General features: G+C 43.5%; 4 protein-coding genes across 4 annotated transcripts; 2 read left to right on the top strand and 2 right to left on the bottom strand.

Moving 5' to 3' along the window:
• Window positions 1-12277: 12277 nt before the first annotated feature.
• Window positions 12278-17254, top strand: LOC120900465 (cytochrome P450 6g1-like). Its single transcript, XM_040307510.1, has 6 exons — window positions 12278-12940; window positions 13023-13170; window positions 15935-16355; window positions 16423-16529; window positions 16592-16867; window positions 16938-17254. The coding sequence occupies exons 1-6, from the start codon at window positions 12597-12599 to the stop codon at window positions 17217-17219; spliced, it is 1578 nt and encodes a 525-aa protein (XP_040163444.1). The 5' UTR covers window positions 12278-12596; the 3' UTR covers window positions 17220-17254.
• LOC120900466 (methyltransferase-like protein 25) lies at window positions 17255-18837 on the bottom strand. Its single transcript, XM_040307511.1, has 2 exons — window positions 18205-18837; window positions 17255-18143 (listed from the first exon to the last, which is right to left on the bottom strand). Exons 1-2 carry the CDS (start codon window positions 18820-18822, stop codon window positions 17295-17297), a joined length of 1467 nt encoding a protein of 488 aa, XP_040163445.1. The 5' UTR covers window positions 18823-18837; the 3' UTR covers window positions 17255-17294.
• LOC120900468 (protein LTO1 homolog) lies at window positions 18806-19338 on the bottom strand. The gene has a single exon (XM_040307514.1). It carries the CDS (start codon window positions 19244-19246, stop codon window positions 18833-18835), a length of 414 nt encoding a protein of 137 aa, XP_040163448.1. The 5' UTR covers window positions 19247-19338; the 3' UTR covers window positions 18806-18832.
• A 272-nt stretch (window positions 19339-19610) lies between these two features.
• Window positions 19611-22350, top strand: LOC120900467 (protein preli-like). Its single transcript, XM_040307513.1, has 3 exons — window positions 19611-20235; window positions 20787-21000; window positions 21076-22350. Exons 1-3 carry the CDS (start codon window positions 20144-20146, stop codon window positions 21418-21420), a joined length of 651 nt encoding a protein of 216 aa, XP_040163447.1. The 5' UTR covers window positions 19611-20143; the 3' UTR covers window positions 21421-22350.
• The last annotated feature ends 913 nt before the right edge of the window (window positions 22351-23263 follow it).

Raw genomic sequence — 23263 nt, 5'->3', positions numbered from 1 at the left:
TTGGCATATGCTTTATCACAACCACTTTTACCATGAAACGCATCAATTTTACGAGAAAATACATATTTTTGTGATTGCTTCGTTGTACCGTTAATGGTGGTATGGTTCCTATAGTCGTCGTATTCTGTTCCTAAAGTGGGTGTATCATATCAATCGAACTTAGTTTTGAAGCTGTTTTCGAAAATATGAATAGCAAGGATAACTGTTATAATTTCGATTTTTTACATAATTTGATCGTAAAAAATGTATGAATTCGGTTGATGAAAATATTGACCTGTCGTCAACCCTCATCCGGAAGAAAAAGCTTGACTTGAGGTCGATTTTTCACTCAGCCAGATAAGCGAATTTAGCCTTTGTTTGGTAAATTACTTACAGAAAACTCATTTCTGCTGCTTATTTTAATGAACACACCACGACATGTCAAAAATATCGTCGAAAAAAATGTAAAATGTCATGTTTTTATTGATTTAATAACTAAGACCACTATAGGAACATGCCTGTTTTGTGTACCTATAATGGCACTATCGTAAAAAACACTTAAAAATACGAAAATATGGTCAAAAGGCAATGAATTTGAATAAAACAATATCATTTAATAACAATTATGTTAAAAACTAATAATTGTGTTGTTACATGGTCATTAGAACGTTAACAAAGATATAAGTTTCGTTATGAAATCCTAAGGATTTTGGAAAAATGTTGACACATTTAACAAAATAATGGAATAATGGATAAGTAACGGAATTGCCCCATTTAACTTTTAAACCCTTTGTTAAAAGCCAGAGAACATTTCACACTAACATAAATAACATAATTACTTTTAATTTATCGTAGGCAACGCAGTTTAGTGCAATACCACCACTATTGGTACTACCACCACTATAGGTACGTTTACCCTATAGATTTCTGTATAACGGATTAAAAGAGGCACTCAAAGGATTGTTAAAATGGCTACAAACAGAACGTTGAATTTTGAATCGCAGAAATAAAGTTCCCTTCATTTAAAATCAACTCAACTTTATGTATAGTAATACCATTAGTGGTGCTGTGTGGAACTTTATGTTAATTATTTGAAGGTATTGCAGCATACTATTCAATTTGTGCATGTACAGGCGGTCCCCGAGATACACGGTTAATGGGGACCGAAAACGGCCGCAAAATGCCGCGTATCTTGAATTTCCGCGTAAGTCGAATCTCGTGATTTTCCAAAATTGCAAAAAATTTCTTATAATTTTGCAAGTAGCGGGTGGTTTGAATAATTATTTGATATAATCCTGACTGAATATAGTTTTAACCTAGTTAATAATTTTAACCCTTTTGAAATGGGTTTTAACATTCTATTTAAAGGGAACTTATTTGGCAATTTAAAATTGATGTGTCAAATCAGTCCAATTTGAATTCAAAGTCAAAGAATTGTCAAATTTAGAAAACCAGAAAGAGTCGATGTATCTCGTAGACTACCTGTACGTGATGGTGTTCCATAGTGTTCAATAGGAATAGTACTACATTAATTAACTGACATGCAAGACCTGAAATGGATCGTTTCGATGCCAGGCTTCTTCCCTGTAGTAACAGGCCACCTGGCAGAAAAAGTCTCGTAAACCAGTAAAAAGCAGATATGGAATCGCAGCGTTAATATTCAGAACCATTTAGCGCGTGGCAACGGAGCTGAAAAAATGTTGAAAAATTTTTCAACTTTGTCAAAATTGCTTGTCAACTGCAAAAAAGAGCTTTTCTCGTGGCCGCACCAAAAACATACACAAGAGCGAAAAAAAGCTCCAACATCTGAATATCATTGATATTTTGTTTAAGAAGTACTAAATAGGTACATACATCAATTAGAATCATGCATTTTAGCATTATTATCATAACAATGGGTCACAACTGCGCCAAATGGCTGTTTGTTTATGATTTTTCACGAACGTCAAATTTTGTCAACTTCTGTCAACTTTTTTTCCTGACTGCTCCAGGTTACAAAATTTTGACAAAAGCTCAAAAAAGTGACAAAAGCTCACATTTTGAAAAATTTGTCAGCATTTTGTCACTCCCATGGCCTTTCGCTTATTCGGAATAGAACTACATTACATCTAGAATGGCCATACATAACCGTTCGTAGGACGGTTCTCGATCTGGTCACTTCTCCGTATCAGGCCACCTAGTACATGTACTGTAACCCTGTAAAAGGTTGTGTGCAACGTCAAGAAACGATCGTGAGTCATCGAATAATAGATTTTTGTTGCATTAAATATTGTTCAACAGCTTCAAATAGTCGTTGCTTTCCATGAACAATTTAGTTAGCCTAACTCATATATCAGACGACTCGAGTACTATTATTTTTATTTATTCGAAATGTTGATTAAAAACATTGAACACTGGTACGTGATCTTGTCAGCGTAAGAAATGCACTTCCAAGAAGAAGCGTCCAACTCGGCACCAAACAATGTAGCATTTGAAAATTTCACCAAGAATAAGCTACTTTCCTTCAATTCCTGCAAACGCCTGTTTATCATTTCTGTATATCCTCGTGTGCAAACGTATTTCATGCGTCCAAAAATGCGTCCATCAGCTCGGCTCGCTGCAAACGTTTGATTACCTCCCGCGGCACGGCTACGGTCTGATAAACAGTGATACGCACCACACCAAACCGGTACCAAACCGCGCGCCTGACGCACTTTAGCCACCGATATGCCACTTGTTGCTGTGGGATTAAAACGCACGTTTCGTGTTGGCGTTTTCCAAACCCCACCGTCGGAACACGTGCCAAAACGCGTTTCGGTGTGTTTTATTTGTTTCTCTCCTGTGGGGAGGAAAAGCAACATTAACGCACTGTTTCTGGCCATCATCATGATCATCGGCGTTGCGGGGCAGTGGTTGCATCTTTCCGCGTCAGATTTTGCCCCCGTTTTACCCTTCCGTTGCGTTATGAATGCGTTCGGCAAACGAAAACAAATATCCAAACACTCGGGCTCGGCGCTCCGGCAAACTCTCGGAATCCATTGGCCGAATGCGCATCGAACGGTGACGAGATTCATATCGCACTTCGACGTTGTTGTAGAGGGAAAATAATTGAAATATTTTAAATGGTTTAAATACCTTTTACTCTCATTTTGAGCTACGGAAAGTTCATTAGTATTTGAAAGAAATCTTTTCTAAAGTTTCGCTTCGGATAAAACAAATTTATAAATTTTTATGATTTTCAACCCATTTTTCACCTCCAAATTTGACAAAATCATATTAATTCAAAATAACTTCTCCTAAATTTTTGTATAAATTCTTTTAAAAAATACTCAATTTCAAACGATTTTACACATATTTTAGATACAAATTGGCATATAAATTGACTTACGACCGCTCAAGCTCTGTTCAGTTATCAGTGTTGATCTTTTATTCAGTTCTTTTTTTTTGCTCCTTTCATTCAGTCTCCAAAAAAACTGGGATTGCTTCGTTGGAAAACAAACACAACCATTTAATCCCCCCAGCTCAGAGAATATCAACATAAAATGATTTTGAAAAAGAACCCCCGCAAGACCCGAGATCTCCACGTGTACGTAGATCTACAGACAGCCAGAAGGGGATGATCAAGAGGGAAAAGTCTTTTGAAATCAACGAAGCATTCGATCCCGTAAAAACCCCGTAACCCCAGACAATGTAAAGGCAGCAGTGCGATACGCGTCGTCGCCCCCAACTTGTCCAATCGGATGACCGACTGTGTCCAGACTTCCAGACATTAGACAGCCCATGCAACGTCATCATGAGCTGGTAGGATTACATTTCCGCGATCAAACACACACGCGACTTGAAACGCGAGCGCGCAAGTTGTTTTGTTAACGATCACGCACGCAAGGTAAGCTTCTAAATATCACTTAGAACTTCCTCCGAGTGACGTCATTTGTCTAGTGTGAGGGAGTGACTACCTTTTCAAGGGTGCTAAAACACTTCATGCATTGGGTCTGTTGTGCCAAGTTCAATTATCGGGGTTTCATTTGCGTGGCCGGATGTGTTGAGCTCCAAGCTGTTTAAATTATGTCACCTTCAATGCCTATTTGCTAACCCATCTGACTGGTCAATAGGCGACGGCATTTATTGCTCATTATGCAAACAGTGTGTGAAGAAGACGGTTGACCGCGCACCTGCCACCCGGTAATCCTCATAATTAATTCATGACCGAAAGATTTGCTTTTACATGCGCTGTTTGGTCAAATAATTATTTCCTTCACGTACCATTCATAAGACCCAAGTTTCCTGAAGGAAGTTTCTGTGGAATTGGAATTTGAGAAAACATCCTCTCGTCGTCTGTTTTCTAACACAACACACACACACGCGCACTGAGCATACGGTGAGTTAAGGCAAATAGTACATTCCCACCCTTCACAGCCCGTTTCGTGCCTCAAAATCGTCCGAATAGGTGATGAAATTGAAATGATTTCATCATCGGAAGGCATAATACACCATGCCTCCAAACAAAAACCACCAGAAATAGTTGCGCATTTATTTTGTGATGAATGCGTGATGAAACTTCACTTCATCACACTGACGGGGTCCAGCAGCAAATAAACAAAACGGACCACACGAAATTTTGATCGATCCGATTTGATCTGGTGTCTTTCATCATTTTATTGTGATATGGTGTTTTGTTTCAGTACGATGAGGTTTGAGGTGGAATTGCTGTGGTACAGGAAAAATACAAAGGCTAGCAAAGGAAGCTAGGATTGGGAAAGCATTTCCCAGACAAGTGGAGAGTTTCTTATGTTTAATGCTATTTTGTCGCCATTATCATTACTACTATCTTATTCCTAATTTCCTATCACTTGATTTACATTTTTCATATATTTATACATGCTTGTTTTTAGATAACTGTTGAGCCTTTCCTTTAGAATATTATTCTTGAATATTTATTCTTTTCCATTATTTATTAAATTAATAGATACCGTCTTTTTTTATTGTTTGACCCAGTTATAGAGGTAGGTACGTAAAAACGTACACATGAAGGAAAACGTTAAAAATAGGGATATATAAATACAGCCACCATGAAGATGGGCATACCTTATCTTACAGCCATTTTTTATTAGAAAAACTGTTGAAACTGTCAAGTTTCTATCACCTGTTTTGTTTTGTCATGAATAAAAAACATGTCTTTTTTGTGCAGTTTTGAAATGTTCGAGTAAGACAAACACCTAATATGGGAAAGATGGACACCTGTAGAAAACGTTAGAAATTGAAGAGTTTTATAGTATTTGACTCTTCCTAACTGATCTAGAACCGTGTCTATGCGGGGTAAAGGGAATTTGTCTGGTAAAATTTTCTTGTTTAACTGCCGAAAATCCACTTCTAAACCAGTGGCGGATTTAGGGTGTTGGGGGCCCTAAGCGGTAAAATGAGTTGAGGCCCCCTGTTGGTGTGGAGCGGGGGGGGGAGTAATATTTCAATTGGCTTTGAATCAAACTCACCGTAATGGTTTGCTGGCGGGGGGGATTCTCGAGATCGACATCTGCCTTAATCCGGTGTCCGGTGAAATTAATAAAATATTCTCTTTAAATACGTTGGTCGTTAACTCGTTAATAAAATGGCTTATTGTATTCCATATATAGTACGCCTGTTCTCATCAACAAGCAAGTTACGAGAGCGAAGAGGTCTCAAAGGTACGTAGATGAAGAACAAATGCACATTTGTTTACCTTAAAACGGTGCTCGAGCGTCTGTAGGCCAAGCAGAAGGTAACGTGAGCGATAACTTGGCATGGTTATGAGTCCTCTGAATTGGTCGCATTTTAAACCAAGTCTTGTAAACTTCCGTTGTATTACCTCTATTGTGTTAATCATCGTAGTGCAATTCGGGAACCGAAGTACTGAGCAGTACTTCACCCCCGTGCGCACAAGACAAGTAAACAACGACGTAAGACTTAAGACAGGACTTCTTCTTCATTGGCACAACAACCGTTGCCGGTCAAGGCCTGCCTCTAACCACTAGTGAAGGGACCTTGGCTTTCAATGACTTATTGTTACCGTAGCAGGATAGTCAGTCCTACGTATGGGAACACGGGCTATTCGGGGCTTGAACCCATGACGGGCATGTTGTTAAGTCGTACGAGTTGACGACTGTACCACCAGACCGGCCCATGACTACATTATCGGAATTTTCGAAAGATAAAACCTAGCATCTTATATGCCTTGTTAACAGTGTTGTCAACGTGTAAACGGAAATTTAAACTAGAGTCCAGTGTAACGCCTAGATCACAAATTTCTTAACGACGATCTAACACACTGCCTAACAACGAATTACGAATTATACTTGATCGTTTTTTCAAGTCTATGAAACGATATAGTAAAAAAGCAAGGGTTAGTTCGCTATCATTTTTAGACACCATGTACCAAACACTAAGTATGAGTTTCTTCGTCCATGGGGCCCCTATTGGGCACAAAAGTTCTCTATGAGACTACTGTACACATTGTTGTATATGCTGGAATTACCATCCACGGGGCCCCTAAATAGACGAGGCCCCCCGCGGCCGCTCAGTCCGCGTACCGTTAAAACCGCCACAGTACTAAACGCCATTTCTTCTTGCCTTCAACTGATTTCTTCGGTACTAATAGTATCGGTGAATTACTTTCCGCATCCACATCCTATTACTTTCTACTTCCTGGTACGTACATGCACTTATTCTTAGCCAATTGCAACAAAGGTTCATTTAATTCATCCATTAATTTAGGAATTGTAAGCGCCGCTTGTAATATATCGTAGAATGCAGAAACTGAGGCATTACTTAAATATTGGACACTAACAGCTGATGTTGTTCGAGATTATAGAACAACAAATTAGAACTTCCCTTTTGGAAATTACTCCGCCGCCAGTCTTCCCCAGAATGTTTGAGGGTCTTGTCAATAGATCTATCCAATTTTTCCACCATACCAACGTTCAACTTTTAGGTCTTTGTAATCCCATAAAATCTCAAATATATGCCTGAACGATGTCATATAAATGCATCTTCTTTTTGTCGATAAAAATTGTCCGAGTCTGGGCAAAATATTGGGTTTCGTGAAGAGCCTCATCAACATCTAGCGAGTAAAAGCATAAGGCAAATGGCTGCTATTTTGACCGGTGCTCCATTTCTCGCAGATTTCGAAGCTTTCTCTTGTTTCTGGATTTTATGTTGTTTAGCATGTGAATTTTACCAATTTTACATATTTTATATGTTATTTTTTGTTCTATCCTTGCAATCTCTATTTTCCTGCCTGGATATTTTTCGTATGCTTTTTTATTTTGGTTCCATTGTCCTACATTTTTTCTATAAAAAGCATCAAAAACTTTCGTTTCACATTTGGTAAAGCATGATTTATCCAAAATAAAGATTATGTTATACGGAATTGTAAATGATTAGTCCAAACAATATAGGAACAGATCTTCGAATTGAACAGTTATACAGGAATAAAAAAAAAGTTAATCAAATCAGAAGTTCAGAATATAAAAAATAAATTAAAATTAGTTCAGCGAACATGATAAACAGTAAAATTAATACATGGGAACGATAAGTAAAATGTTTTGACGATTTTTAAAAACAAATATTAAAAGCTATAAAACATTCAACCAACGACAATACAGGGTTTCCCACGATTTATTGGTTGGTTCCTATCAATTTTTGGTGGGTTCCCATATTTTTTTGGTGCGTTCCCACGATTTTTTGGTCGTTTCCCAGAATTTGTTGGTCCAATTGTATTGATATCCAATTGGAAAATACCAATAAAATATGGGAACGAACCAAAAATCTATAGGATACGACCAAAAAATCGTGGGAACGCACCAATAAATCATGGGAACTGACCAATAAATCGTGGGAAACCCTGTAAATGAAAAGAAGAGGTTTTTTTGATTCACTAGAACTTATTCTATCTGATACAGTTGGCACACTTTTTCCTATCTCAGTGACATGCGTTATGGGATGTGTGTATAAAGAATATGGCTCGAGATCATATATTTGACGAGCAAAGAAGGTAAATATATCGATTTCTAGTAAATATATTAATCCTTCATCAATGATTTAATCTTTTTCGCTCTGTATACTGCCCATTGGCTCTTGTTTATCCTTAAGTGAAACCCGTTTCGTTCTTACGAACAATTCCAAAGTAGTTGATATTTACTGCGGCAAATCATTCACTGTTCAACACACATATCTAGCCTATGGGACACCATTCCCTCCCAAAAACACATTCAATCCCCCCCCAAGTCACGGTGACATCACATCCGAGCTGTACCACAGGAAGCAAAAATATTGCCCTAGGAATAGTACACGAGGCAAGGAGGAGAAAAAAAACCCAAAATCTATAAGAAAAACCTCGATATTATAAACAATGAGATCAGCTACCTTTCGCTCTCGGGGAAGCATCAAGATGTTCTCGCCGTTTCTTCTCTGACTCGTTTTTGTGCCAAAAAACCATGTCAAATACCGCCAACACACACACACACACAAATTCGGTCCATGGAACGGCCGTCACCGGTGGCAATGCTCTCAAAATAAAAATTCATCCCTCGCACACTATCTACACACTATTAGCAGCCCTCCATTAGCAGCAGTTTCCCTCGGCTCGAGGACTTAGCAGAGCGCGAGGCGGTACAGATTTTGCTTCCCGCGCTCAATGTCAAAGTCAATGTGCGGCGCTCGCCCTCGGCAACCGGCAACACGTGTGGCGCGTGAAGCCTTTTATCGGGAAAATCTCGGGAAGTCGCGCCAAAAAGTGAACAGAGCGTGCCATGTGCTGTTTTGGGGCGGCACTACTACTAGCTCCGGGCACTACCGCAGCGCTTTGAATGTGTTCATTTTTAGAACTCCACCAAACGGCCATCCACCAGCTGTACTGCCGCCGATGACGTGATCGATAAAAGTAAACTCCAAAAACAAGCGCCAATGGATGTGAAACCTTGCAGATCATATAGTTTAGTAAACTGTATGACAAATAATGTTTAGATAAGGGAGTCTCGCTCCGCTTGCGTCACTAGTTTAATGCTCTGTTATTCTACAACACATGGTACCCGCAAACCCGGTTGGTTTTCACGCGTCCTTCACAATTGTGTGATTTAACCAAACAGCGATGTCAAATACTGACCCGCTAGTCCATCATTTACTAATTTCTGATGTCTTGTTTTTAACCCCGCATCCTTGAAAACATAACTAAACATTCTTCACCGTTAGTGCTTAATATTCCACAACTCCCTTTTAATTTCCAACTGTCACGCGTGCACAACAGGCAACGTCCGAACGTCTCATAAACACTAAACAATCTGTTGGTAACGCTGCAGACGTTTCGCTTCACGCGCTCATAACATGTGGAAAAATGAACCATAAATTTGCCACCAAGAATGTGTGATCGTGTGCGATCTTCCCGTACCGAAGACACACCGATCGGTGGATAGAGGAAGAGGAGGAGGCAGAGGAGGAAGTCAGTAGAAAATCATTTTCTACCTCAACATCATTGGCATTCCTGCGATATGACGTGCTGAAAGTTATAGCGTCAATAAACACTCATTCGCCCGAACGTTGCGTTTCTCTTTTTGTTCGAACCATTCGTCGGTAACATAAATACTAATCCGTATCAGTTGGTAAAAGACCGGGGATTTATACTTTTTCTAAAAGGTTATCTTAGAGGTTCACTTTCGCTTGGGGTGGTTAGAGATTGAGCATTAAGCACACGTATGATCCATTTGGGTAGAATTAATGCAATTAAAATAGGTACAGTACGGTGCGGTTGAAGCTCAGAGGTGTCAAACTCAAAAGAACAACTAACAATATTACATTTTTATATTGATACAGATTTGTCTTATGAAATAATTTTAACAGTAGTTAAGTATTCTTTCATTGCGAATGATCAGCAAATGGTGAAAAATGGCAAAAATTAGAATGATCCAATTCCAAAATGATAAATACAAAAGCTTTTAAAACGTGATCGTGCGTTAGATGAGATCGCCGGATCAGTTATAGTTTCTACAAAGTAATTATAATTTCTATGAAAGAAGGCGAGGATAGGGTAACTTTTATAATATTCTAACAGGTAATAAAGATGATTATAATCGAAATGAGTTCTAAGGAAGGGGTTTTGTCAGATCACTTTCGAATACTTTTTGTTACCGAATTGCATGGTGCCCAACTTATAAGGATTTTTAAATTTGACATCTTATTGAGCAAATTACAATGAATTGCATCACCAAATGCCAAATCAATTGTCTTTGTTGGAAAACATTTAAAACTATAGAAAATGGATTATTATTGATTTTTTTTTGTCTCAGTATAAATCCTAGTTTATTCGATACAAGGTTTAACAGCCCAACTGACGACATGGTCATGACAATTGTGTCCTAGAATAGACAGCACAGCACCATGGTGTAGTGTACGTGACATGCTACACTGCGAGAAATTTAAATAGCTCCAGCATGTTTTTTTTAAATAATTGTGGATTTAGAGGCAGAATTTGTAAACATTTTTAATTATCCTGCCAACTCAAGTATCTTTTTAAAACGTTGTTGAACTATCTTCACGGTGGTAATATACCTCTACCATATACTTCTATGCATTATACCTTATTTTCGTACTCCAGATGCTGCAAGTAGACCCATACTGGTCGTGTAACGAAATAAATAATGTCCATCTTTCTTATTTTTGAATAACTTCACTTTTTTTTAATAAACGAAACCGAATCATAACCTTAACGAAATCCTGCAAAAAAAGAACAGAAAGCTATTTTCACGGTGGTGCTATTCTTATTTCGGACCTATTTTGCGGAAAATTTCTGCAAAATTGAAACAAATCACATTGAAATATTGAAGAAATGTGCTTGAAAGGAGTAAAAGATTCTATTGACATTCTGAACAAAGAAAATCTTTCTCGATATGGTAAATTCAGAATTATTGCTAAATAACAAGGCGGGAATTTCGGGTTGTATACGATGGCTATTTCAAGAGACGATTGTTATATAGATTTGAGTAGTTGTTTGTTTTGCTGGTAAACCCTGTAAAACAAATGCGTAAAGAATCTTATCACTAAAAGCTTATCATGCATTCTTTAGCATTTATTAAAGTCATTTGATTAAATAAAACAAATTTTACTTGATTTGACCTGTTTGAGCCGGTCTCTTGATACAGTATTCAAGGCATAAGGCCTAACATTATTTATTTATTTATTTATTTGTATTATGCCCAGCACACGGCAAGACTGACTATCTTGCAATGGGTTAAGCGGATATTTACAGCGAAAGATAACCAACCCTATTGGTGGCTTGCGGCAAGCCTGATATCTTGCATCTGATAATGAAATAAAAATAGCATTCGGTTTAATAAGCCGAACCGCCTGTGTTTGACACCTCTGAACATTATAACAAATTTGTATGTGAAATGATTAAATTTCAATGTATAAAATATTTAGACAATAAAGTATGAACTAGGGAATATAATATATAAAAGTGCACTTACAAAAATATCTAACACATAGAAAATTAGGGTATAGCGAGAATAACATCAAGAGACACCGTCAAAACCAAAAAACTAAAATACATGAAAAAAATCCTAATCAACAGGCCTTATCAATTCCCCGGTCTCTCTACCTACGCCACTAAACATTACATCATACCATCAATTAGCCTTCGGAACTGACCCTCGTCATCATTCCGACTCGAGACTCGGACACTGAACATTGTGTCCCCTGTGTCCAACGCACCACATCCAATCCAAAAGCCGGCGATATTCATTCATCAAAAAGCAATCGCAAAGCAGAGAGCAAACACCCGTCCCATCTACGCATGCTTATAAATATGCGTATGCTTGAAAAGCAGAAATTTAATCTGCTCACATACTGCTGAACTCCCACCACCACTATCACATGCTCGACCAGGGCGAAACCGGACAAGTGCGTCGCGCACTATAATCGTTCATAAAAGAAACGAACCTCCCTGGAGCGATAGGAAGCCGCGTCAGAGGCAGCTAACTCTGCTCATGACGCAGTATTATTTTGTAATTAAAAGAATAGGAAAAAAAAGAAATTAAACAAAACTCTCGAAACGTTCCACGTGACAGTTAAGTATGATCTCACATTGCTCAGGTGTCCACGTGACAATTAAGTATCATCTCACTTTGCTCAGATTACCTACCCCTCCCAAGTTGAGAACACTCCGGGGACATGCTCTCAAGTTAGCAATACCGTTTCTCTGCCGGCTGAAAACGTAGAACGCACACTCATCCAGCTTTGCAAACGTATTGCCTGTCGACCTGGTTTTGAGCGCGCGTTGCGAACTTCCAGCAGCGACGCTGCACGTTAGTACCAACCGCGCACTAAACCGTGATAGAGGTCGTACACTGGTGCGCTAACGCAGCACACAGTAGCACACGCGTCTATGTCTCACATCTCCGGTTGACACATTTACCGTGTCCGGAGGAGGAAAATCAGTGCCCACAGAAACAATCGATTCCAACTCTAAACCCACTGGCCGGTAGCGAACTCCAGCGAACCGTGAGCGTTCTACAGTTTGTGTCTGGGACACCTTACCTGGGACACGGTGTACATTACAGAGCCGCGCGCGTTTGACAGGTCTCAGACAGGGCCAAAAAGGTGTCTTTTCAACCATGATCTACCCAACCGTGGACGCCTTCCAGAGCTATCTCTGGCTGGTGCTGGTTTGTGTGGTGCTATATTTGGTCTGGTTTCTCGCTACAACCGGCACACGCTACTGGCAGTGCGTCCCACGAGTGCCGCACATCAAGGGCCGCCCGCTGGTGGGCAACTTCCTCGACGCGTTACTGATGCGAAAATCCGTGTTCGATCTAATGGACGAGCTGTACGTGGACGAGCGGGTACGGGACAGTGCACTGTTTGGCATCAGCAAGCTGCTCACGCCCACCCTCGTGCTGCGCGATCCGGAGCTGATCAAGCAGATACTAATTAAAGATGCAGCGTTCTTTTGCAATCGGTAAGGGTGCAACGAAAGGGTGGCAGGGAAGTGCACGTGCTTGGTTTAATTGTTTCGATTATCTCTCGCGGCGTATTTGCAGCTCCATGTCCACCGATCAACATGGCGATCCGATCGGGTACTACAACTTGCTGATGATTAAAAATCCACCCTGGAAGCAGCTCCGGTCTTACCTAACGCCGTCACTTAGCCTGAGCAAAATCAAACAGATGTACCCGCTGCTCGATCAGGTAAGCTCATTAGCATGTGTGAGAGTCTTTGTTTGGGACTGGGGTTTTTAAATATTGGCTTAGGAATCTATCGGTATGTTCAATTGATACATCAAGGTTGTATAAAAATAGTAAATTGGTATAAACGTTACAGTCTCTTTTATAGTGCTCAATTTTTGTTTAAATAATGACGAATTCATTATATAAAGCACTGTATTACAACTCGAATGGATGCTAAGTAATAAAACAAATAGTAGAACGCTGCGCAGCACCTAATTGATCAGAGAATTGCATGCAGCGGCTATACAATATAATTAATGAGTGCCATGACCATGACCTTGTATGTCCTATCTTGAATCATTTCGCTGATTGAATCATTTCAGCGATCATGACTGTTGCTTTTACCAGAGGCATATTCTAAATAACGAAAAACTAACATAGCAGAAGATGTGATATCAACTGCGGCTCTATGGACAATTGGTCGAATGTCGGTAGTACATTAAACTTGGTCGTGTGTACCTACACAAATTGCACATTGTAGGCATGACTGATTGCGGGCACAACATCAAAATGGGTACCGACGACGTAATGATGCTTACTTTTTGTGTTCTCTCGCGTAGCCACAACAATTGAATAATAGGCATTGCGAACAATTAAGATTATCCTTCAAGAGATCAGCTTTTTGAAGGTCACTAATGTCTCTAATGGAGATCACACAGGACTTTAAATATGAAGCTAATGCTTAGCAAGAATTAGCTGGCTGCTTGAATAGCGTTCGACCCAATAACTGGTAGGATGTTCAGTTCTAGCACCGATATAAGTTTGCGATAAGTTTCAGCATTTGCGTAGAATTGATATTAGCAACACGACCGAGGTGAAATCAAGATAACTTCCTGCACCGCGATATGATTAGTATTAGTTCCGGGATAAATCGGGATAAATTCCACAGCAATAATCGATTCGGGATCATATCCAATACATTGAAATGTTTGAGATCGTCTCCATGACCATGGCATAAGTCTGATATCTGAGGTTCCCAGGATCATGATCAGGATCAGGTTTTAATGCAATCGGAATGTGTTACACGACTAGCACTATCAGGATCAATTCCAGGATAGTTATGGATCAGTTCCATGTACAATTCGGAATAGGGCACAGGATGGCAAGTCGATTCGGATTGTTCAGGTCAGATTGGTTATTAAAAGACCCCGGATCAGTTCCACGACCGGCATAGGTATTGGAATAATTCTAGAATCGGGAGAGACTTGGAGTCAGTCGTGGTCAATTCGAGATTCGGGATGAGTTCAGGATAGCTTTCATATGATCTTCTGGAGTAGCACGACAGTTCAAAAGAAGTTCCAAAATATTTCAAGACATTTTCCGGGACAGTAATCGGAACTGATTTCAATTTAAGAACATTTAACGATTCTAGAGCAGTTTCACAACTGGAATAGATCTTGTATCAGTTCTAGAATAGGAAAAAAACGTGTAAAGAGTAATCCTGTAACCTATTCAAACAAACGAGTGTGGGTTATTACCGTTTAAAACTACGCTGATTAGTTCTTCAAGACTAATATATCCCAAACTGCTTGCTCTCTTATCGATTTTTACTTGGGCGACCATGTATTTGATGCTTGCATGCTTCCAAAAATATAAAACTCAGTCTCCATTCAGCTCAACATAAATTGCGTGCCTCTATCAACTATTGTCCCATGCTTTAATTACTACTTCCTGAGCTATTATAATCGACCTTCTCTCCTAAAAAATATCTCATGACTCAAATCTCGCACCCGCAAGCGCGCAAAGTTCAACTCCCGTTTTTTCCACCCCAAAAACCGTTCAATTGCAGACAAACAAGGTGAATCCGGTCAGGTCGTCAGCGGTACATTAGATTAGAATGATAAGCAATCGTATTGGTATCGCGAGGCAAGATAGTGGCCACGTGTGCTCGAATGCATTTAAGATTTTGGAACAGTTCAACCGTTTCCCATTGATAGTAGACCCAGTTAAGGGCTCACTGTTGGCATGCATCCTTTCAAGCGAGTCAACAAACACAATGGCTGGTGGCCGAATTTTGAGCGTTATCAGTGAACCAATCGGTCCGCTGTGTACGCACAAGAAATAATCACTATGCTGTTGCATTATTGTATCGTTGGATTATTTTAGCGCGTGCACGCTGTCTCTTGGCTGCCGTAGTCAGTATTTATCAGTATCCCGTAGCAGGCAGCAATCATGTCGCTCGAAGTGGTTGATCTTTTGTACACGGTAGCCCTGCTGCTGCTCCTTTACCTCGGCTGGCGCAAGCAAACCTACTGGACTCGGGCCGGCGTACCGTACATACCGGAGATTCCCATCATCGGCAACTTTGCCACGATCTTCCTGCAGCGCCACTCGAGTTTTGAGTACATCGAGCACATCTACCACCATGCCCGAACGCGTTCGAGTGACTTTTTCGGCGTTAACATCTTCACCCGGCCTGCGCTGGTGCTGCGTAGCCCCGAGCTTATTAAGCGGCTCACGTGTACCGATGCGCAGCGCTTCATTAATCGGCAGATGTGTACCGATCCGTTTCACGACACGATCGGGTACTTCAATCTGATCATGATCCGCGAGCCGCTGTGGAAGCAGCTGCGCGGCTTTCTGTCGCCCTCCGTCACCAGCGCCAAGCTGAAGCGAATGCAGCCCCTTATTGAGCAGGTGTTTTCACACAGAAATTCTTGCCCCTTTTGTCTCTACCTCAAGTGCTTATCGCGAGAAGCTAATTGTGTTGGTCACTACTTTCCAGGTCGGTGCAGACATGATGGCGTCACTCGACGCCCTACCCGTACTGCGACCCAATGTGCGCGAGACGGAGTTTAAGGAGCTTTGCGCCCGGTTCACCACCGACGTGATCGCGAGCACGTTCTTCGGCATGCAGGCCAACTGTCTGAAGGATGAGCAGTCCGAGTTCCGGTACTATGGGCGGAAGATCTTCGACTACGGACCGGGGCGCGGCCTGACGATGGCATCGTTCTTCTTTCTGCCCGAGCTGGTGCCTTATTTGCGGCTGAAGCTTTTCCCCCGCGACACGGAAGCATTTCTTAAGGCGATTATCGAGCAGGAGATCGCACGGCGCGAGCAGACCGGCGAAAGTCGGGGCGATTTTATCGACTCAATGATTGCGCTGAAAAACAATAATGCCACGCTCGGTGTGAAGGAGAAGATACGTAAGTTGGGGGAGCGCCTTAAAGTCCCTTAAAATATGATTAATAGTCTGGATCTCCTCTTCTGCAGCACTCAAAGGAGACATACTTGTGGCACAAGCAGCCACCTTCTATATGGCCAGCTTCGAAACGACCTCTTCGGTGCTATCGTTCGCTCTCTACGAACTGACGAAAAATGTAAGTAAATGAAACATGTTTGAAATTATTTTTTAATAATTTCTAATTCAACGTAATTATAGCCACACGTCCAAGAAAGGTTGCGCGAAGAGATACGCGAAATTATTGGAAAATATGGACGCGAAATTCCGTACGAAGCGTACGCGAACGAGATGCCGTACCTCGGTATGGTCATCTCGGAAACGAACCGTCTCTATCCGGTGCTTGCCTTCATCGAGCGACAGTGTACCCTGCCGGAGGGAAGCACCGGGTACAAGCTGGAACCGTTGCACGATTACGTTATCCCTAACGGTATGCCCATTATGATTCCAATTTATGCCATCCATCGTGATCCAAAGGTAACCAAAAAAAACTATGAAAATAATATACCAATTCTCTACTAACTTCCGGATGCTTTTCTCGCATTAGTATTTCCCCAACCCGACCGTGTTCGATCCGGAGCGCTTTGCGAAGGAAAACCTGGACCAGATACAGCCCTGCACCTACATGCCGTTCGGCGTTGGACCACGCACCTGTCTGGGGTCACATTTTGGGACGTTGCAGATCAAAATAGCCCTGCTAAAGCTGCTCTCCCAGTATCGCATCGAGCGTTCGCCCTCCACGCCCGAGGTGCTAACTTACCGCAAGAACGCGTTCACGCTCAACTCCAACGAAGGGCTGTACGCGGCGCTGGTTGAGGATGCGATGTGAAATATATACAACAACCGGACCAACACAAACAGTAATTTTCGGCGTGGTTTTTGCGATGCCACTCGGAAGCGGTTTCTATTTTAAAGCTATTAACGCGTAGCACCGTGGTGACACGACCGGTTCGAACAGTTGCACCAGAAAGCTGCGGTCGTGTCCGCACTCCCGCAGATAGAGCAGCCGATCGAGCAGGATGAGCGTCTCCACGACCGGCGCAAACTGTTGCCTTATCAGATAGAACACTTTCAGCTGCTCCAGCTCGGCGCTAAAGCGCTCCTCCAGCTCCTGTAAGCTGTCGTCCGTAATCGTTACTCGCTGCTCCAGCCCTAACCTCCGTACGGATCGGCGCACATAGTCCACAAACCCGTCGCACTTGAGCCGCCCGACTTGGTGGGATTTTTTCTCGCCACACTCTAGCAACACCACCTGCAGCAGGGCCCGATAGCCAAGCTTATCGCTTGGGTTCTCCCTATTGGTGCAGGCACGTTCAATCGATTCCGCCGCCAAATTGCGCGCATTGCGTCCGAGGTGAAAGCTCTTCCCCTGCAGGTATTTGCTCATGGGAAACCCGTACCCCGGGTTGTCGGACACTTTCGTCGGATTGTAGAACTCGTCCACCACGAACTGCTCCTGCATCAGATGGTAACAGCAGCCAACGTTGCAGATTCCCTTGATGGTGGGATTTTCGTGAAACAGGCGCAGGCAGTTCGGGCCAAGGTTGCCGCACGTGTGCAAACCGCACAGACAGAAGGTGCTGTGATGGCCGCCGGGGAAGTATTCTTGGGCCAGCTTGATCAGGTTGGTGTTGAAATCAATCAGCTGCGTTGCCGTGCGGTACAGCGTGTCCAGTGAGCCCTGCTGCAGCAGGTTGGTAAAATGCTCATCCTCCTCGAGGTTCGATTTTTGCACGGCTTTTGGTATTTTGGTCTGAAGAAACAGAGGAAAATGAGTTATTTTTGTCATTCCTAGACCAATCTATCAACCTTACCTTGAGTCGCTCTCGGCGCTTTTCCGCATTGCTCGTGTTTTCTTCGTTACAATCCACTCCAAGCACCTTGATGCCGTGCTCCAGTGCAATCCGCGAGGAAAGATATCCCTTCCCATCGCCCGCGTCAATCACCAAAATGTCCTCCAGGCTCGTGTCCGGTTGGGTCGCTGCCATACCGTTGCAAAGGGACGCCACGACGGCCGCAGCTACCTCCACCTCGTGACACTTCTTCACGTTCATCAGTTCCGTCATTTTCAGCCGCGTTTCCCTCCGACAGTCCGAAAGCGCATCCATAAACTCGTCCAGCGTGAGGGCCGTTCCCCGAGCTTCCGCTCCTCCGAGACGGAACTGGCGTGTGTTTTTGATAAATTCCCGCACCGCCGGAAAGCAACCACCATTACGCTCCTCCCCATCAAACGATGGCTCAAACTGGCCCCAAAATATATCCTTTGCCTGCAAGTAATCGGACACGGTGCGCAGTTCGCACTGCATCGCCACCGGCACGAACCGCTTCCAGTGCTGCTCGGTCAGATAGTCCACCATGTGGCAGTTCACGAACGGGAGGTTGGGCTGCAGGAAGCGCACGATCGTGTCCACCTGCTGCTTGATACGCTCCATCTTCGGTGGTTTAAAACGAAAGCGCATTCGTTTGCGTGTACTTGTAGGGCAGCTTCAGCAGTGCGCAGAGCCGCCGGTACGTGTTGCGGATGCGCTGCAAATCGTGCAGCAAATCAACGGCCGGATCGTTCTCGCGGGGATACTTTCCCAGCGCCGCCAGCAGTTCCTGTACCAGCGTGTGTGCCTTTTCGTTCGCTGCCGTCTCCGGTTGGGAAGCAATCTCCGTCACGATTGTGTGATAAAAGCCGATTTCTCGTCCAATTTCCGAACCCTTCTTGTGGCCGTAATCTTCCGCCTCCTGTACGGACCGTTCCTGCCGCCCGTCCGCTAGCCCGTGGTGAAAGTGTTCCTCGATGATGCGCTCCTCGGTGAGAAAAATGTCCTCAAACACATCGTTTATATCGCCGTTCTCTTCGCTCGTCATAGTTTTGTGCACGAAACCCGCTGCAATCACTTGGAAAAACTGCCGGACTGCATGGTGGCAGCGGAAAAGAAAAACGTAAACAAAATAACGACACGCCGGTCCGCTGTCAAACTGAGTTGGATAGTGGTCGCTTGTCGCTCAGGGCGCAGACATAAAATTTACTTCTAAAATAAAGCATTTTTCAACAACTTTTTCACCACTTTCAAGATGTTTTGGTAAAAAAATGTTGTTAAAAAGAGAATGTAAATAATCATTAAGAAACAAAAAAAGTGTTCAACTGTTATACCGTCAACCGCGCACAGTGAGCGCTCCTCCGTTCGCTGTCACTTTTGTTCGACGTTCCAGAAATTACCAGCTGTCAAATCGCAACACCTTCTCCCCTCCTTCCCGTCGCAGGCTGTGTGTGTGTTTTTCTGTTTTGTGCAAAACCGCATCCAAAATCGATCGACCGCTCGCCATCGTGTGTGCCATCGAAAACAAATCGCGTTGTAATTTGTGTGCATTTCTCCCTCCCCCGAGGCGGCAAAAGTGCAAAACAACTGCATTCAGCGTGCAACGATCCCGATTTGTCCTGTGTGAATTGTGTGTGTGTTTCTCTCTGTGCATGCCCACACTAATCAAGCCCCCGCATCGTTGCTATCGAAAAAGTGATAAGGCAAGGTGTGTGTGTGTGTGCACCAGCCAATCCCGCGGAGAGGAATGCTGGTAGTGTGGTGCGCTGAAAATTGATAAAATTAAGCTGACTAACGGCAAACCCGACATCGCAATCAATTTGAAAAGTGAAACCGAGCTCGCTTGAGTGGCTGCAATTTACATAAGTCTCAGGCAAACCGGGGAATCCAAAGTCCGATCCCGACAACGCACCGAAAGAGAACAGAACTAAACCTCCTCAAAAAAATGACAAAATACTATGAAAGTGAAACCGTGTACAACTACTCCTGGGAGCAGGTCACACAGGGCTTCTGGAACCGATACCCCAACCCGTTCAGGTAAGGCTCACCCCCCATTCAGTGCTGGCGTGACGTCAGGAAGCTGTTGTAATGTTACATCGCCTTGGCTAAGTCTCGTTTTAGCGTCCCTAGAAGGGCGGAAAATTTGTCAGCTTGTCAAAAAATAGCTGCAGTTTCGGTTGCTCTAGTTACCCTTTCGGGTGGCCAATGTGCCGCCAACTGGTTGTGTATGCGTGTGTGTTGTCCGCGCAACTGCAAGTGAATTTTGCGGTTGCTTGGATGCCCACCGCAAAGCACAATGCCATCCGCTCGCGCCAAGACATACTCATCCACTGCCCATGCCAATTATGTAATGCGCACACTGAGATTGCCACGACCATGCCTCTCCGGCACATGTGTAAATGTGCGGCACTTTCTCGCCGGTTGAACACGTTTTAATTCTGCTCCTTTACGTTCTATTTTTATGTAACCCGGCCTCCCCACCACCTCCATCGCATGCCGGCACGCGCGCACACACACACAACCATCTCGTTATCTGCGCGGGATGCATCGCGCACACACCACACGTACGCACACACAACACGCGACAGCTCGCACGTACTCTCCGAGGACACGGTCAGCCGGGAGGTGCGGAATGGGAAGCTGCACAGCAAGCGGCTCCTCACCAAGACGAACCACGTGCCGAAGTGGGGCGAGCGCTTCTTCAAAGCAAAGTCGGTCAACATCGTGGAGGAGTCGGTGGTCGATCCGAACGAGCGAACGCTCGTCACGTACACGCGTAACATTGGCTTCAACAAAATAATGGTAATATTGACACTTTTGCATTTAGAAATTAAAACACATTCTTTAAACAAACACCTGCTCTCTTCTCTTTTCCAGAGTGTGGTGGAAAAGGTGGTCTACAAATCGCTCCCGGACCAGCCGGGCAAAACTATCGCCATCCGGTCGGCGTGGATCGATTCGTCCGTGTACGGCTTCGGTACCGCCATTCGCGCGTTCGGGCTGGAGCGGTTCAAGAAGAATTGCGCCAAAACGGTGAGCGGCTTCAACTACGTCCTGCAGCACATGTTCCCGAACAATCCGGTCGCGCTGGCAGCGGCCGCTGCCGCTGCCGCCAGCCAGGCCTCCAAGGCCCAGAAGCTGCGCGAAGCGGCCAAACACGCATCGGACCACATGAAGGCGCAGGCAGAACATTTGGTACAGAACCTGTCCGTCAAGGGCTAGGAAGGAGGGGACACATACGGGGGGAGGATACCATGCATCAATTCCAACGGTAACGGAGCAGTCCCCCAGGTACACAAGTTGTCGCCGTAGGTTTGTTTTTAAGTCTTTGGTGTGGGGTTTTGTTCGGTACCGGGTTTTGTTACCTAAAAGAGCTGTGGTTAGTGCGTAGAGAGAGAGAGAGAGAGAGAGAAAGAGAGAGAAGCAGAAAGAGAGCGAGAGATAGGAAATAGGAAAAGTTTTTAAAACAGCCGTTTCAAAAGTAGTTATTCCCATCTTCGATCCGCAGACGTAAAGCCAACGCAAAGCAGGTCGTGTTCCACATCTCAGCAGTATTGTCATGCGTGTGTGGCCTTGTTGGAAAGCATGCCCCATGACCCCCCGGTATACCACAAAGTCCCATGAAAAAAAGCCACAAAACCCACACAAAATGCCGGCAGGGACGCTGCCCGTCCAAAGAGCAATTGGTTGTATTGTGCAATTTCCAAACGATTGGTTAATCATTCCACGTGATTGTGTGCGCATTGTGTGCCCAGGGAAGAACGGCACTCGACGATCTCATTTGCGCCTGAGATCACTTATCGCCTAGCGCGGATCGCACGAAGTAGGTTGCTTGCTGCTGTTACTGCTGCTTCTGCTGCCGCTAAGCTGCTACTACTAGCAACCAGAACAAAAAACAGACGTTTGATAGTGTTTATTGTTAATCCATTAGTCTCTACTGTTCAAAAACCGAAGGGGCAGCGATCGAGCGAAGGAGGCGACAGCAGTTTTGCGCGAAAGATGGTAATACTGGGTTGATTTCCCCCGGGAGGAAAGCAAACGAGAGACAGGGTAGATTATACGTTTTGAATAGCGCGAATAGGACGTAAACTAGAATATTCAATTGTACGCTACTTTAAACATAACTGGAATAAATCCATCCTTAAACGAATATCCCTTTAAGAGCGATTTATGAATGTATAATGAAGAATGATGACAAACACCTTTTTTAAAGTCAATGGTCCTTAACCGTTTGGTTCCAAAATGCTGGAAAAGCTTAATTACGTAAAAATATAAAAAATAACTTTTGGGAAACGGTTAATAAATCGTTAATAATAATAATAAATTGCTTAGAATACACCACCTTGAACGCATGGAAGTTTTCCGTTGCCTAGCAACCCTCATCCACTTCAGCAAAAATGAGTAGTGATGGGTGGGTCGACCCGAACCTACCGTCTCGGAGCTATCAAAATGCCTTCCGGAGCGCTCCAGATCACATTTGCCGTTTGTGAATCAACGCATTCTTACCAGGGAGGTCATACTTACTTACTTATCCGGCGCTACAACCGCTTTGCGGTCTTGGCCTGCCTCAGGAGTGTCCGAAACCGCTCACGGTCTCGCGCCTTCGTCTGCCAGTCCGTTATCCCGGCCTTAATGGCGGACGCCTCCACGCTATCTTGCCACCTCAATTTGGGCCTACCACGCCTCCTCTGTCCTTGTGGACGGCCTAAAAAGACTTTACGGGCTGGGTCGTCCGTTTCCATGCGTACAACATGTCCAGCCCACCGGAGCCACCAGGGAGGTCATATTGTGTTACTACTGACACCCATCAAACCTATTAAGGCTGCTAAACTCATATAAACCCACTGAACCTGTTGAACTAATATGCACCTACAGAACTCGTATAAACCTGTTGAACTCGTTGCACCCACGGGTAGGAATCGTATATGCTTTGGCAAACCTATTGAACCGACCGAACTCATTACACCTGACTCCATGTCGATCTGTTAGTGGAGTCGTATGACCCATCACTAACAATGAGCTGTAAAGCGTATCGAGCAGTCGCTTCAAGGTAAGTTACTTATCA

The sequence above is a fragment of the Anopheles arabiensis genome, chromosome 3 (assembly GCF_016920715.1).
Source record: "Anopheles arabiensis isolate DONGOLA chromosome 3, AaraD3, whole genome shotgun sequence".
Taxonomy (NCBI): Eukaryota; Metazoa; Arthropoda; class Insecta; order Diptera; family Culicidae; genus Anopheles; species Anopheles arabiensis.
Note: the sequence above shows the minus strand (reverse complement) of the source record. Positions and strands in the feature narration are given on the sequence as shown.